The sequence below is a fragment of the Hylobates moloch genome, unplaced genomic scaffold (genome assembly GCF_009828535.3).
Source record: "Hylobates moloch isolate HMO894 unplaced genomic scaffold, HMol_V3 SCAFFOLD_2, whole genome shotgun sequence".
In the NCBI taxonomy this organism is placed as follows: Eukaryota; Metazoa; Chordata; class Mammalia; order Primates; family Hylobatidae; genus Hylobates; species Hylobates moloch.
In genome coordinates this window covers 168,232,593-168,249,247 of record NW_026652277.1, presented here as the reverse complement: position 1 = coordinate 168,249,247, position 16,655 = coordinate 168,232,593, and the positions used below count along the sequence as shown (strand labels likewise).

At 46.0% G+C, this 16,655-nt stretch overlaps 1 protein-coding gene across 1 annotated transcript in view; it reads right to left on the bottom strand.

Annotated features, from left to right (window-relative positions):
- Positions 1-16,655, bottom strand: part of IGF2R (insulin like growth factor 2 receptor) — a 133,928-nt gene that overhangs the window by 43,288 nt on the left and 73,985 nt on the right. The window contains exons 13-23 of the mRNA XM_032161901.2: positions 16,243-16,386; positions 15,015-15,152; positions 14,251-14,398; positions 13,560-13,737; positions 12,989-13,104; positions 12,353-12,521; positions 10,248-10,427; positions 4,373-4,474; positions 2,774-2,875; positions 1,809-2,001; positions 278-448 (exon numbers count right to left, since the gene is read on the bottom strand). Of these exons, the coding sequence (XP_032017792.1) occupies positions 278-448; positions 1,809-2,001; positions 2,774-2,875; positions 4,373-4,474; positions 10,248-10,427; positions 12,353-12,521; positions 12,989-13,104; positions 13,560-13,737; positions 14,251-14,398; positions 15,015-15,152; positions 16,243-16,386 (1,641 nt within the window). The remainder of the gene's footprint in view (positions 1-277; positions 449-1,808; positions 2,002-2,773; positions 2,876-4,372; positions 4,475-10,247; positions 10,428-12,352; positions 12,522-12,988; positions 13,105-13,559; positions 13,738-14,250; positions 14,399-15,014; positions 15,153-16,242; positions 16,387-16,655) is intronic.

The following is a 16,655-nucleotide window of genomic DNA, read 5'->3' as shown; positions in this document are numbered from 1 at the left end:
TCCTCTGCATTTTCTTCTCTGTTCTTAAGACGTATCTGATCCCAAAAGATAGCTTAAAACCGTTAACTATATAGTCAGATTCCCTTCAAGAAAAACATTACAACTCTAGGCATCATTCAAAGAAAATATATAACAGAAATGTCATGCTGCCTGCAAAGCCAAGCATACACACCACACACACACAAATATACACACACACAGAAACACACCTTCATATCCACTCACATACACACTGACTCTTGACCGGCCTCTCAGTTCTTAGGCCGCACGGCCTTACCGGTGACTTGGCAGTCCACTGGAGAAGGAACACAGGCCAATGCAGTTTCAAACTCAAAGTAAGTGTTTCGGATCCTTTGCCCAGAGTCGATGTCTTGATGCAGGAATGTGGAGTTCCCTGGGTAAACATCATCATTGCAAACAAAGCGGATGATAAAAGCATCAGCGGTACCTGTAAAGCAAGAAGGCCCAGATTTTAAGAGACAGAACAGTATTCATGACACAGCCCACAAGCACAGTGCAGCAACACCACTGGCAACAAGCTTCACAGCCGTTTGTGGGAACAATGACACCTGGGCACCAAGTATGTATCGAGGGACTCGACATGAACAGAGTGGTCACACTCGCTGCAACGGTGGCCTATATTACGACAGGTTTACACACTCACTGCAATGGTGGCCTATGTTATGACAGGTTTACACACTCGCTGGAACGGTGGCCTATGTTATGACAGGTTTACACACTCGCTGGAACGGTGGCCTATGTTATGACAGGTTTACACACTGCAACAGTGGCCTATGTGATGACAGGTTTACACACTCGCTGGAACGGTGGCCTATGTGATGATAGCTTTACATACTGCAACAGTGGCCTATGTTATGACAGGTTTCTACCATGAGCCTAACATCCTGGCATTCCTACTCTTCCAGAAAATATTTAAATCCCACGAGTTTACCAATCCAAGCATTAGAAGACAACGTAACTCTAATTTGTTGGCTTACTGAACAAATACTAAGTTCCTACCACGTATAGGAGTGAACGAAGCAGACGAAAACCCCTGCCCGCAGCTGTGCTGGTTGCAGAGCGAGCAGCAAGTACAAAGATTCAAGAGGGGAGGGTGGGGGAGAGTGCACTTTGTTTATATCAGAAACAGGGAGGCCAGCGGGCCACGCGGGAAGAGCAGGGGGTGATCATCTCAGAGGGCCCCCACGGGCGTCCCATGGCTGTACTGTGGATGCTGGCTTCTACTCTAGGTATAGTGCAGAGCCTCCGAGGGCTCTGAGCTGGGAAGTGATATGATGTGACGTTTCAGAAACATCACTCTGACTGCTGTGTTGAATACAGGCTACAGCAGCCCCCCTCATCTGCGGGGGAAATGTTCCGAGACCCACAGTGAATGCCTGAAATTGAGAACCCTATATATACTATGCTGTTTCCTATACACACATACTGAGGATGAAGTTCAATTTGTAAGCTAGGCACAGCAAGAGATTAACAATAAAACAGAACAACTGTAACAATATCTGTAATGACAGTTACATGAATGTGGTTTCTCTCATTCTTTCTCACAAAATACCTTATTATTTTCGGACCATGTGAGACCACAGAAAGTGAACCCGTGGATAACAGGACCCCTGTATTCTGCGAGGTCAAACACAGGAAGACCAACGTGGTGGCTCCTGCAGCAAGGTGGACAGCACAGCCCATGGTGGCGGGGGAGTGTGCACATCCTACACTCAGGAAGGTGCGTGGCCAGCCACAGAGCCACCAGGGCCCTTTTTAGCTACAAAACAACATGGCTCTGAGCTCACCTTTGGCAGAGAGAGGCCCTTTGTAGGTCAGAGTGATGAAGCCCTCTGTGGACAGCTGGAGGCTTTTCTCAATTCCGACTGGCCTTGCTGGCTTCAGATTCTTGAGATCTTCAGTTTGGGTTTCCGCCTCACAGCCAGAAGCAGGTTTTCCCAGGATGGTCCCACAGACAGGCATTGTGCCGCAGACATTAAACTGCAGGTCAGACGGTAAGAGCCATACAAATTTATGCCTTGTATCTCACCATAGACAAGAACCCTAGCAACTCCAAATCCCACTAGGTTAAACGTTTCTTATTTGTTAGTCAACTTGCCAACTTTCCACTGTCTGGCATGTTAGTACAATTAGTACATAAGTCCAAAGGGCAGTATCTATAAACTGCCTTTAAGGTTTAGTATCTATACATCATTTAAATTCATACATCCCTGTATCTATAAATGCATAAGATCTACTGCATGTAATAATGTACCATATATAAGAGGGAAGACACAGAAGTCATAATGTTATAATATTTTCAATTATGAGAAAGTACGTATCATTGAAATCGTGTTAATTACAAGTATAAAGTGGTGCCCCACATTTCTTAAAAATTTTGATATCATTCCATCAAAAATTATTATAGTTGTAAAAATGAAGTCAATTATGCTCTCTGGTGTGAAGATACAGTAAGGAGAGACCAATGGACAATGAGTACAGGCTTCAGCACTACCTTTAGAAAGTGTTTCCTTAAAGAGAACAACTTATTATTTGAAGAATAACAGTCTTCACGTCTGAACTGTGCCAGAATGGTGGTAAATGGTTTTACTTCATGTTTCCCTTCAATCTGGATTTTCCCATCTCCTTCTGAGTAAGTGCTGCCACCACAGTGGCCTGGGCAATTCTCCCAAATCACCACGTGCAGGTGACTTCAATAATGCACTCTCCCCTTGTTTCAAAGCAAACTGGAAATGCATCATATCGCTCTTACCACAAAAGTCTTCCCAATGCCGGAGACCACATATCCTTGCGACCTGTTTAGTGGGTTAAGATTAAACACAAATCCACTGTTGGGATCCCTTATAGAGCAAGCCTACAGGAAACAAAATGGGGAAAAAGGGGCTCATTCAAACCAATTCCACAGGAACATAACACATAACGGCACCTCCAGAAACCTGCATGTATGCACCTGACAAAGCTGTTTCTCCATTTACTTTCAAAATCCCTATCAACAATGTAGCCCTACATGTAGCCTCTTCAAATATACCACCCTAAAGTATACCAAGTGTGAGCCCAGACTCAGAAATTACACTCAACTGGAAGCTGTTAAGGCTACTGCATTGCCCTAAGAAGACTATTGCTACTCCCTAAAGCTGGAGAGGAAACATAAGACTCATAAACAAGTTTCTTAAAGAAAATAAACATCTTAAGAAATCTCATGTTCTGCTTTCTGTCTCAATTATTCCCTTAATGTAATCATGGGAAGTATGATCAGGTGACTGTCAAATGATATCCTCTCCTCTCCATATTTAACTTTGCCCTGGGCCTCCCTCTGTCCACTGAATGCAGGGAAGGGGACGGTGGCCACAGCCCCAGAAACACTGTCCATGAACAGGGTGCCTGGCATCCTGCCCTCACTGAGCAGTTACAAAGCCAGGACCCTGTGCTGGGGCTGCTGGTTTGGAAAAGCCCTGGTCTCTGCTGCCAGTCTGCAGTGTAGCTTAGAACAGGAAGTGGGAAGGCAAACGGGTCCCACCATAAAGAAATATACATGGTGCTGTGAAAACAACTCACTACCCTGGGGAGGTCAGAGAGAACGTCACTGAGCAGCTTACTGCTATGCCCTGCAGGGTGCACTCAACAAGGGGAGGGTATGGACCCAGGCAGAGGGCGGGAGGAGCCAGAGGACACAGTAAGCACTGAGAGCCTCGAGTGGCACATTAACACCTGTGGGCTCTGCCCTATGCACAGGGCCACGGTGAGACACACAGGCCTCACCCTATAGACGGGATCATATTAACACCCGTGGGCTTTGCCCTACGCACAGGGCCACGGTGAGACACACAGGCCTCACCCTATAGACGGGATCATATTAACACCTGTGGGCTCTGGCCTATGCACAGGTGAGACACACAGGCCTCACCCTATAGACAGGATCACATTAACTGCAGGCTGTGCTCTATGGATAGGGTCACATTAAAACATACGGGCTCTACCCTCTAGGGGACAGGCACTGAGATGGTTTAGGTGTGGAATGATGTATCGACTAGTCAGACATCTGCCGGTGGTGCAGAAGCCCCAGAGCCCACCAGGATGCCACTGCCACATGGAAGGAACAAAGGAATGGAAACGAAAGGAAGGAAACTACAGTGAGCAGAGAGTAAGACTGAGGGACCTGGTTCTTATCCCAGGAGCTGGGAGACGGGGGTGGAGAGGAACTCAGGGTGACCTGCAGACACCCACTGTCAATGCAACGCAGTAACTGATTCAGAAAGAAGGGGCAGGGGTCAGTTCAGAGTTGGAACACTGGGGTGAGTTGAGGATGTCCAGCAGGCAGCTCAGCACAAGGGCCAGGTGAAAGCACACATACCTGGTCTGTATCCGTCGTTGTCTGAATGGGACAGGCAGCCTCTGTGTTCCACAGGAAACTGACCACACACTCCCAGTTGAGAGAAAAGATGGGGTGGCTGTTCTGAATGGGCAAATCCAGGGTAAAAGTCAATACAGTAACATGGAACTTGATCTAACCAAAAGAATACTCGCCTGAGACATAAAAATAGCCAAAATCTGCTAGATGTTTATTATGAGTCAGCCAATAAGCTAGGCACTTAACGTGCATTACCTAATTAGAATTTAATGTTCTCATTCTCCCTATGAAGACAAAATAATCTCCTACGCTTGGATATTCAGAAATATAGAAATCATGCCAGCAGTAAATGGCAGAATTCATAGGTCTGAGCCCAAGGTTCTGAGAAGCACCCTACACAAAAAGTTGAATGCAAGAAGCCATACACAAAGGCAACGGTACATAGGAGTCACTGACATCAGCTCAGGATTCAGCAACACTGGCCTGCGCTGTCAGAGGTCAGGAGGGTGCTGAGCAGTGGCAGGAAGAGGGCATGCTACCCTAGGGGGTAGCATGTTCTTTCTTGATGTGTAGTTTGTGGACACTCACCCAGCTGTGTCACGTCATCATCTGTGCACCCTTCGGTGTGTATGTTTCCATAAAAAGCTCCCCCAAAGAGCCATTAGCTTTGTGAGAGCACCACCACCACACGGGCAATGGCAGCTGCCGATCAGGGAGTGTGTATCACACACCAGGACTGCACTATGAGTTTTGTTAGCATTTCTCAACTGCGCCTCCCAGTGACCCACAAACACAGCCTACAAATGAGAAAACTGAGGCACAAGGAAGTTAAGACACCTGCCCAGGGTCACAGGTTCAGGAACAACAGCCACTAACACTGAGTCCACACCCTTGCCCGTCAAGGGCTCTCTACCCTTGAAAGCCCCCACCCACTCCAGGCCTCAGCAACACTAGCAGTAGAATAAAAACACACCTGCTCCTTCCACTTCACAATGTGCTTGTGAAAGGGACTGAGCTTCAGCCTGTGAAAGTTCTGTGACTGCAAACCCCTGGGAGAGTGGCCCTTTCTTCCTTCAGTGAGTGTATTTCCTGTGCTGCTGCTGTGCAGCAGGCCCCATATGAGTGCTGAGAGACACGACAACAATGTGAAGTTACTCTGTAAACTAAATATGGTATCACAGAAAAGCTGGAAAACCAAGGGTCCAAGAACTTCATGGAACTACCCAGTGTCTCAATGGCAACAAGAAACCAGAGAGGGAGGGGGCAGTCCACAGGTAGGGAATGCACAGACGTGCCCAAAACAGACCACCGGGCTGAACTGGGCAATCTGGGCATCTCCCCGTGGAACACCAAACCTGGATCCTTCCTGAGACTGAGAGAAGTGAGCGGCCCAAGCTCAGGTGAATCCAAGGAGAGTGTGTACAACCCAGACAGAACACCTCCCACAGAGAGCATGGGCCAAACTCAGCCTGCCTGTCATTCATTCCCTGATCCCCGAGATCTTCAACTCTAAAGGAAGTGTCTCCCAGGAAAAAGAGTGTGTTAGCCAATGACAAAGCAGACCAGCAGGTGAGTGACGCAGCGTCCACTGGGCCACTGCAGGGCAAGAACACATCCTGCTGGCTCATTTCAGTGGGGCTTGAGGAAGCTGCCACACACCGGCAACAAGGGACTGTTAATAATTTAGTTGATAACGAACATGGCTTCCAGTCTCTCCACTCTCCTAACCATTTGATAATTTCTCAAAAACACATGACCCTGGTGTAAACCTAAAACTACAGGTAATAAGAAATAAAAAAAAAATCCTAAGCCCCACAACTGACTGAACACACCCCACTCTTAGCCAAGGGGACCCCAGAGAAACTTAAAAACTGCATTCCTGTCCATGACAGGGTGGGAGGTGAGACATACCGCATTACACCCCTTTCCTCATTAACCGCTAGGCTTTCTTCCCTAAGTGCTAAACAGAAGCTGGCCCTTTTGAAAGACTCTGCTGCTGGTATCAACCTACCGCCTGACAACGTCCATCCCTTTTTGCGGTTCTGACAACACAACAATCGACCAGCATTCCCTCCTGATAAGAGACCACAACTCCCAGGTGGTCCTGGCCTTCTATGGAGGCTGCACACAGAGGGCCTTCATGTCCTCTGCTTCACCTTTCGACATATAGGGCCCAACTGTAATACATTTAAATGTTACGTCTTCAACCCAAAATGAATGTGGGGACACATGGTGCATAAATGTTGCCTACCACGCACATGCACGTGCATGCCATCCCTTTGTGAATATGCGTAGCTGCTCCTAAAACCTGCTGAATATGTATAATTGGCTAACCTGTTCAGCATTCATTCGTGTCTTAGTCTTTCTCCCTCCCAGTGCTTGTTTCTGGCTTCTGGCCTGCAGCTACACTTCCCAGCCTGTCAGAAATGGCCACCCTGCAGGCTGCAAACCTTAATGAGAAATAAAGCTCTCCTTTCCAAATTAGATTTGAGACCATCAAAAAACTTCTAGGCTGTGTATGGTGGCTCATACCTATAATCCCAGCACTTTAGGAAGCTGAGGCAGGAGGACTGCTTGAACCTAGGAGTTCTAAGACCAGCTTGGGCCACATAGAGAGACTCCCATCTCTACAAAAAATTTAAAAACCATTTTGATAATTACAGGTAACTCCACCTGCAGTTCCAGCTACTCAGGAGGCTGAGGTGAGAGGTTACGTGAGCCCAGAAAGTCAAGGCTGCAGTGATTCAGTGAGCAATGACTGCACCCACTACACGCTAGCCTGGGTGACAGAGCAAGACCCTGTAAAAGTCCTGGACATGGATACTGGTGATAAGTACAAGACACCAGAGATGTGTATAAAATATGTAACCCAAAGACAGTCAGAATGGTCAGTTTAATATTATATCTATTTTACCCCAATTAAAAAACAGACGCAATTGGGACTGTATAAAATGGCCCCAAAGTATTTCCATGGAGAGAAGAGCAGAGCAAACTCCACACAGTCTGCTGTTCTCCCCTGGCTAAGGAACTCAGGGCCAACAGCAATCCCACTCACCTCCTCTACCTCCTAGCCGTAATTCATTTTATTATTATTATTTTTAATACGTTATTTTTTTATTATACGTTAAGTTCTAGGGTGCATGTGCACACTGTGCAGGTTTGATACATAGGTATACATGTGCCATGTTGGTTTGCAGAACCTATCAACTCATCATTTACATTATGTATTTCTCCTAATGCTATCCCTCCCCCAGCCCCCCACCCCCCGACAGGCCCTGGTGTGTGATGTTCCCCACCCTGTGTCCAAGTGATCTCATTGTTCAATTCCCACCTATGAGTGAGAACATGCAGTGTTTGGTTTTCTGTCCTTATGATAGTTTGCTGAGAATGATGGTTTCCAGCTTCATCCATGCTTCTTTTGCCGTGCAGAAGCTCTTTAATTAGCTCCCATTTGTCTATTTTGGCTTTTGTTGCCATTGCTTTTGGTGTCTTAGTCACGAAGTCCTTGCCCATGCCTATGTCCTGAATGGTATTGCCTAGGTTTTCTTCCAGGGTTTTTATGGTTTTAGGTCTAAAATTTAAGTCTTTAATCCATCTTGAATTAATTTTGTCTCAGATATAAGGAAGGGATCCAGTTTCAGCTTTCTACATTTGGCTAGCCAGTTTTCCCAGCACCATTTATTAAACAGGGAATCCTTTCACCATTTCTTGTTTTTGTCAGGTTTGTCAAAGATCAGATGGTGGTAGATGTGTGGTATTATTTCTGAGGCCTCTGTTCTGTTCCATTGGTCTATATATCTGTTTTGGTACCAGCACCATGCTGTTTTGGTTATTGTAGCCTTGTAGTACAGTCTGAAGTCAGGTAGCATGATGCCTCCAGCTTTGTTCTTTTTGCTTAGGACTGTCTTGGCAATGCGGGCTCTTTTTTGGTTCCACATGAACTTTAAAGTAGTTTTTTCCAATTCTGTGAAGAAAACCATTGGTAGCTTGATGGAGATGGTATTGAATTTACAAATTACTTTGGGCAGTATGGCCATTTTCATGACACTGATTCTTCCTATCCATGAGCATGGAATATTCTTCCATTTGTTTGTGTCCTTTTATTTCCTTGAGCAGTGGTTTGTAGTTCTCCTTGAAGAGGGCCTTCACATCCCTTGTAAGTTGGATTCCTAGGTATTCTATTCTCTTTGTAGCAATTGTGAATGGGAGTTCACTCATGATTTGGCTCTCTGTCTGTTAATGGTGTATAGGAATGCTTGTGATTTTTGACATTGATTTTGTATCCTGAGATTTTGCTGAAGTTGCTTATATGATTATTATTTTGAAACAGGATCTTGCTCTGTTGCCAAGGAGCTGCAGAGTAGTAGCGCATCCTCAGCTCACTGCAACCTCTGCCTCCTGGGCTCAAGTGATCCTCCCACCTCAGCCTCCCAAGTAGTCAGAACTACAGATGCACACCACCACACTTGGCTAATTTTTTAAATTTTTTTGTAGAGATGGGGTCTCACTGGGTTGCCCGGGCTACTCTCGGACTACTGGGCTCAAACAATCCTCCCATCTCTGCCTCCCAGTTTTTTTTTTTTTTTGAGACAGGGGCTCACTTTGTCACCCAGGCTGCAGTGCAATCACGGCTCACTGAATCCTCAACCTCCTGGGCTCAAGGAATCCACCTGCGTCAGCCTCCAGAGTAACTGGGACTACAGGCATGAGCCACCACGCTTGGCTAAATTTTTTTTTTATTTTTTGTAGATGGGGTCTCACTATGTTGCCCAGCCTGGTCACCAATTCCTGTCCTCAAGTGATCTTCCCATGTTGGCCTTCCACAGTGCTGGGTTAGATCTGAACTACCGTGCCCAGCCCTCAGCCTTAATTTCTTATTCCTGTTTTGTATTACACATAGAGCCCTCATCGTTCACCCATAGGCCTGAGCTATACCAAGCCTCAGATCCCTATCTGTGGACTTTGTGGTTTGGACTGCTGGGGCTGAGAAAGCAATACCCCAAGGACTGGTGCTTTGACATGCTGAGAAGCTGCCTGAGAATCAAGGTCATCCTTTTAACTGTGCCTTGTTACCTCCACCCCCAATCACAGGGAGGGACTTTCTCTGGAATTTCCTTACCTGAACAAGAAGGCTTCTTTCCAAAAGAAACTCGGAAATCTCATTATCTATCCCACAAAAGAAGACTGAGGACAGCAATCACACCTGGACAGACTTGTGCACAAGATAATGCCTTTCTCATTCAGGCTCCAAAGAGAATCATTTGCAAGTTAATTTCAGTCCATTCTCCCAAATAATCATTTGCTGCCCCCTCAAAAGAACTGTCTACATCCCCTATCTCCCTCTCCCCTGTGAAATAGGGTACATAACCTTCTGTGTTACATTAGGCTACTGGGTCATCTTTCTCCTGCTACTTATTCCCCGGTGCTATGCACGTCAAAATTTTAATGTCTTTTCTCCTGCTGACAGCTGATTTTCAGGGAAACTTCAAAGGGTGAAAGGGAAGCTTTCCCTTGGCCCCTACAGGACCAAACCATCTCTAAGTTCTGTTCCACTGCCATGATCCTCAACTCACAAGAACTAAGAGGCCAGATAATGTCTGTACGACTCAGAAAAAAAATCCATGAAACAGTGTAGGTCACCACGGCCTCAAACTCCGCAGCAGAAGATGAGGCTTACACTTCAGAAATCGCAGCCATGACGGTACCACAAATCATTCCCTGCCTGTGCACATATATACTGCACGCCGACCTTAAGCAGAACTAAAACTGGCCTAACTCCGCCACCCACCCCAAGACTATTGCTGTTAAGAGACACATAAGGCAACGCTCAGTCAAAAAATGCAGCAGTGAAGGTCACCGGCCAGCAGCAGCGCCTTACCAGCCTGCCCCTGGAGCAGACAAGATGGATCCTCGTGGTATATGTGGTCTGTCTGCCGTCACTGGTGGTGCAGGCCGACCCATTCACATATTCCAGAAGGAGGCTGCCGCTGTCCTCAACCACCGGGCCAGTCTTTGCCATTCCCAAGTTACTGATGGAAACCACTTCAGTGAAGGAGCCCTGAAAGAAAACCAGTCCTGTTAGGCTTTTCCCCCTGAAGATACAGTCGATTTGTTATTGGTGGTGGTTACATTCTATAAAGCTGCAGCAAACAATGAATTACTGAATACAGAACCACTGCTCCTGGAGAAACCCCCTTATTACATATGGAATAGGAAACCATCCTCAAAGAGTTAACAACAACTGCATGCTGCGTTCCGGGCATGCAATTAAGCACCAATCAGGCTGCATGCTGGCCTGTAACTGAAAGTCACGTAGCACTAGATACTACTCACATCCCCATTATTGCTACAGAAAGAATCACTGGCATTAGAATCATAAGGCTTTCATTCAAGAATCATGTAAGATGTTCTTCAGTTCCTGAATTCCGGTGGAACGGCTGACACTAGCCACTTTGAAGACCCCCCTACAGGGAACCAAATGCAGTTTCTTCATCTCCCCATCCGATGACTTCACCCTGCACTCTTCTACCAATAAACAATCCCCACACCTTGGCCCGCTCCAAACCCCTTAAGTCCCTCAGCCCAAATTCCTTAGGGAGGTGAATTTGAGGTTTCTTCTCGTCTCCTCATTCGCCTGCCCTACAATTAAACTCTTTCTCGGCTGTAATCCCCAATGTCTCAGTGTACTGACTGGCCGCACATCAGGCAAACAAACCTATTACACACAGATTATAATCTGAGATCCCAAGACAACTCATGCTGACAGATTCTATTCTCTTTATTTTACAAAAGGAAAAACGAGGCTCAGGAGTGTTAAGTGGCTCACCTAAGCCTGCCCTGCTAAACTTTCAGAACACAAGGGAGTAAGTCATGTTTGAAAAGGCTTTAGTGTGAATTCTAGGCAAGAAACTTCTCTTAGGGAGACCTTACCAGGCAGTGCAGCACAGAAGTTCCTGCTCTGGAGCATCTGAGTTGAGATGCCAGAGTTGGAATTCAGACCCCGTCCAACTGGCCCCAGGGCTGGAGCTTTTGCACTGTACTGCCTCGCCCTCTCCATCCTCTGCTCACCTCAGGGTGAGGCAGAAACAAGAGGCCAGAGCGTCCCCCTGTTCAACTTCAACCAGGAACAGGCTTGTCGGGGTACTACGCACATTGGGCCACTACACGCGTTCCAGCAATGACTGAGAAAGCGCTCCGCATGGTGATTTTGGAGTTAACAACGTGTTCTCAGATAGGCAAGTTCACAGATGCAGAATCTGTGAATAATGAGGACTGACTATACACTGAAGTCATTGCTCCAGTAAAGAACACACATGTGCAGAGGTACACACAACCAGGAACTCGATTCCTAACCACCAGAGCACACTTGCCACCTTCCTTTCAAAAACCTCCAAGCTGCCATTAGCATACACCAAGAGAAGTACACTCCCAACACGCTATTTTTACAGAGGCCAACTGTCAGAGACATCTCTACTTTAAGATTCCCACGTACAATGACCACAGGAGACGGGTAAATGTTCTGGCGGTGACTGCATTCAACCCAGTGACGAACTGCAGCAAATGAGAGCACGTGCTTGAATCTAGTTCATCCACAGCAACTCTCCCAAACCGGCTTCTCCCCCTAATCAATCTAGAAGCAAGAGCTTTTTGGAAGCAAAACTCTCTTCTTCACAGGTGTCTGCTGAAAGCACCTAAAGACACTTTTGAATTCAGGCTAGACATAACCATTCGGTGCTTCCTCTGCCCTATGTGTGATCAAAAGTCTGCAACACAGCATTCTCCATGTGAACAATGATTCCTGTGTGACACGCTTCTGCTCCTACAGGAGGCAGATGAGTTCACACAGAGGCCCCACTCCTACTCAGAGAGTTTCTCTCGAGCAGCTGTGCCGCCTTTGATCTGGATGTCCCAAAATAACCACCTCCACCCACTAAGTCACGGAATTAGGAGGGCAAAGGAGACAAGCAGTGAAAACAGACTCACCTGATCTTTTTCATACTTCATCTGGCAAGCCGATGCATATCGGTTGCAGCCCGGCACTGGATTCAGAGGCCGACACACGTTAATGTAGTATTTCCTCCACGTGACATGTTCCCCTGAGTTGTCCATGGCATACCAGTTTCCTCCAAGGCCACCTTCAGATTTTGCCAGACTAAAATTTCAAAGCAAAATGTATATGCTTTTAAAGAGCGTACACATTTCAGTCTCATTTATTTCTATGTAGTTGGGGAAGTAAAGCTACCAAATAAAACATGCTCCACCAATCACACTACCAGGAGTTGGCTTGTCTGGACTCATGACGCACCAGGATTACACTCAACCTTCACTAAACTCAGTATGCAGTGGACCTGAACTGTCCCCCGCGCCTCTGCACTGACAGTCATTGTTTTAAATGATGAAGCTGAAGGCTGAGGCTCTTCTGTGGCCAAGACTGGTTGCTATCCCAATGGCGACCAGACTGTTATTAGAATTCACTCTGCTGAAAATGCCCCACCTTGGTCCTGGAGCCCCAGAGCCAGCATCACTCCCCATCATCAGCTCAGTCACACGCTCGCCAGCAACACCCACAACCTCAGCATCTGCACCAGGCCAAAAACAGAGCAGCGGACTCTGCCTCACCTGGAGAGGTCATACTGCTCCAGTGTGGAGGGGTCGGTCACCATGCATTCCAGGGGCTCCTCCGGGCAGGCATAGCTGGTGTACCACCGGAAGTTGTAGGTGGAGTTATCCTCTTCCTAATCCACGGCAGATGCGGGGAGGGATGGCAAAAAGAGAAAGATACGTGACATAAAACCATGATTCAAAAAAGGATGAGAGCAATGTTCCCAATGAGAAACTGTGAAGAAAAGCTTACTGTGCCCATCTCCCTTCATTTTATTCAAAGGAAGATTGTCCAGTAATAAACCAGGATGAAATTTAGCCTCTGCTAAGTGGGGGTTAATTCAGGATTTTTTTTATGCTTTTGCATGTTTTGTACCCAAAACTGACAGGCTTGTGGGCTGTTATTAAGGTGCACAACCCACTAAATAAACAGCTTAAAAAACTAATACTGCCCAGGCATCCTGGCAAATCTAATCACGGTGATGATTTGGCCAGAAACCCAGACTGATACAAGCTCTGCTTCTCAATGAAAGGCCCACCACAGGCGTGAGCCTCCTCAGGGAGCGCGATGAGGGACAAACATTCCTACCTGATATTCAGGGAAGCCCAGCCCCGCGTCTCGATCACAGAGAAAGGTGATGAGCGTAGCTCTGGGTGTGTGTCTTTCGTTGTTATAGGGCGTCCCGCCTCTGTAGTTCAGTTGGATCATCCCATCATAATATGAAAGCTTCGCGTTACTCAGACCCAAGTTCCAAGTCTTCTCATCACTGAAATAAACACACGTTTCTCTCAGCAAAGACCTGAGGGGCAGAAGCACTCCAAGGCTGCCACACTGAAGGGAGGGCCCGTGAGCGACGTGGGGAGTCACCAGAACCAGGCCCGGGCTGCAGACCACAGGAACCCACACAAGGTCTCTAACAGCAGCAGGGACACTGGGACCCAAATCTCCTCTTGGCACCGCTGGTTTAGACAACTCACTTCATTTGAATTACAGTTATGCAGAATGCAGAAATATGCACAGAGATATCTAGGCACCGAGAAGCGCAAGATGTGCAGAAGTGAGGTGTGACCTCAATCCACCTTTCTTTCCCAAGGATGGGCCTGCTCCTTTCTCTGGGAAATTAAACTCCTAACATCCTTCAGTTTTCAGACCAGGTCTCATCAGTATTTAAATGCTTGTCATAAAACAATGACATTAAGTGAGAACACACCTATTCTTGAAAATAATATTTGTTAGCACATAATGCCTAAGAATGAAACAGAACTGAGAAGCCACTTGCCTTTTTGCCACCTGGCAGGCTCCTGAGTCTGGCTGACAGGGGCTCACAGACACCGGGCCACACACATTTATATAAAAGTCATACTTCTTTGTCTCAACTTTATAGGCACCATTTTTCTTTGTGAGAGGTGATAAGTCAAAAGAAAACCCTAAGAAAGAATAAAAACAATAAAAGTATGGAAGGTCAGTCCGAACAGCTAACAGAGTGGTCTCACCCCACAGCTTGAAAGGGAGAGGTTCTTCCCAGGCGGTTCCCAACGGCAGGAAGAAGTGGAGGAGGCAGAGGAGACACTGCCCCTTGAGGCCACCAGAACTGCGATTACTAACATTTTCCTTGGAGATGGATCCAACTCCACCATTCCCTTTTACTGGGTTAGCCTAAAGCGCTATTCAAAGCCCATAACTGCTGGGCTAATAAACGACAGCATGTTCAAAGTAGGATGAGCACGATATTATGGCCTTCTTGTAAGGTCTCCCTCAGAGAGGTTTCTTGCCTAGAATTCACACGAAAGCCTTTTCAAACATCATTTATTCCCTTGTGTTCCGAAAGTTTTGCATTCAGCAAACCCACCTCAATAATGAATTCAAGATAGTATTTTCAACATCTCAAATAAGCCCCAAACGTCGGATGTTCAGAATTTTGTTCAAACAGAATGAATAAAATTCTAAGGCGGGTTACCTTGAAAACCTCACAAAGAATGTTAAGGAAGAAACCTTAAGTGGTTCCAAGTCACATTAAAGCAGAGGTCCTGCTCGGACACAGACCTGCCTGGGAGTCAAAGACCGTGCAGTTCTCCCCTTCTGTCTTAGACAGCACACAGGCCGCAGCTGTGTGCCACTCAAATTCATAAAAGCAACCGCCTTCCCCAGAAGTTCTCAACACTGGTGCACTTTCCAGATCACCTGTCAATGGGGAAAAGAGATAGGGATCACTAATCCATTTGTTCCTAAAAAATCTTACCTCATTCTTCTCTGCTAGAAGTAGACTTGGAAAGGACAGTGGGAAATGAGGTATAATGCATGGAAGGGTGAAAAAACAGCCCTACATATACTGTAGCATTCCACCTATATGAGGTATCTAGAACGGTCAAATCCGTAGAGACAAAAAGTAGAAGAGAGGGAATGGAGAGCTCGTGTTTAATGGGAACTGAGTTTCAGTCTGGGAGGATGAAAAAGTTCTGGTGATGGATGATGGTGGTATTACACAACAACGTCACCAAGCTCCACACTTAAAAGCAGTTAAGATGGTAAATTTTACGTTATGTTGTATATTTTACCATATAAAACAAACAAACAAACAAAATGACCCTAGCTTCTGACTTTATCCCACAGCTGGGAACTTATCCAAAGGAAATATTTCAATGGGAGGTAGAGAGAGGATACATAATAGCACAATTAGCAACACTGGAAACATGCTATTAATCCAACAGTAAGGAAAATGTTTAAAAATAGTAAAACCACACCATGTCAACAGGGAAGTTCCTAAAAATTATTAATAGAACTGTGAAACATAGAAAAGTACTTACAAAATACTACACTTTGAGAAACATTAAGATTTGTTAACATAAAAATTTTGACTTGGTAAAAACAACATACACCTATAAATAAAGGTAATGAAAATTAACATTGTGTTTAAGTGGTGAGATCATGGGCAATGTTTTAAACCATTCATGATTTTTTTCCCCTTTGGAGGAAGTTAAGTAACCACATGACTGGCCGCGTATCAGTCCCGAGGAAGAGGATACAGCGCTGAGACCACAACTCCCTTCTGACACCATCTGGTTTCTCCATTTCTGACTTGGTTTTGGGGAGGGGATGAGGGAAAAATTCCAAATGACCTATCTCCCATCACCAAAGTCTGGAACTCAAAATGCTTAACACCATGCCAATCTGTCTGATCAGCTTTGCCGGGACTGATGAGGAACAGAGATATGAAGAATGCAGGACCTCTGTCCGAACCCATAAAAGATTTCATCTTTTTAAAAATTTTTACCTGGCTTGCATACAAGTGTGATATTAGTTTTTATTTTCTTCCCATGACCACAATCATCACCATCTGAATAAGAGAGTTGAATGTTTCCTTCCTCTTTCGTGGGAGAGGAAATAAATTTTCCCAGATTTTTACTTCCATTCTTATCTGGAAGAGAAAGGGGAAAAAAAAACAGAAGACGTGGTTAAAAATAATCATCATGCAGACAAAGAAGTGATTTTTAAAAAAGAAAAAAAAGAAAAAGAAAGAAAGAAACCAGCCCAAGCCCAGCAAGTGCAGCCCTCTCCAGCCCACCGGACCCACCAGGGCAGTGGATGGGTTCCCTAGAGTGCCACGTGTGGCTAGACATTAACAGCCACATCGGGGTCCTCCAGGGTCATCCACAGGTTCAGCCGGAAAGTGCCGTGAATGACGCA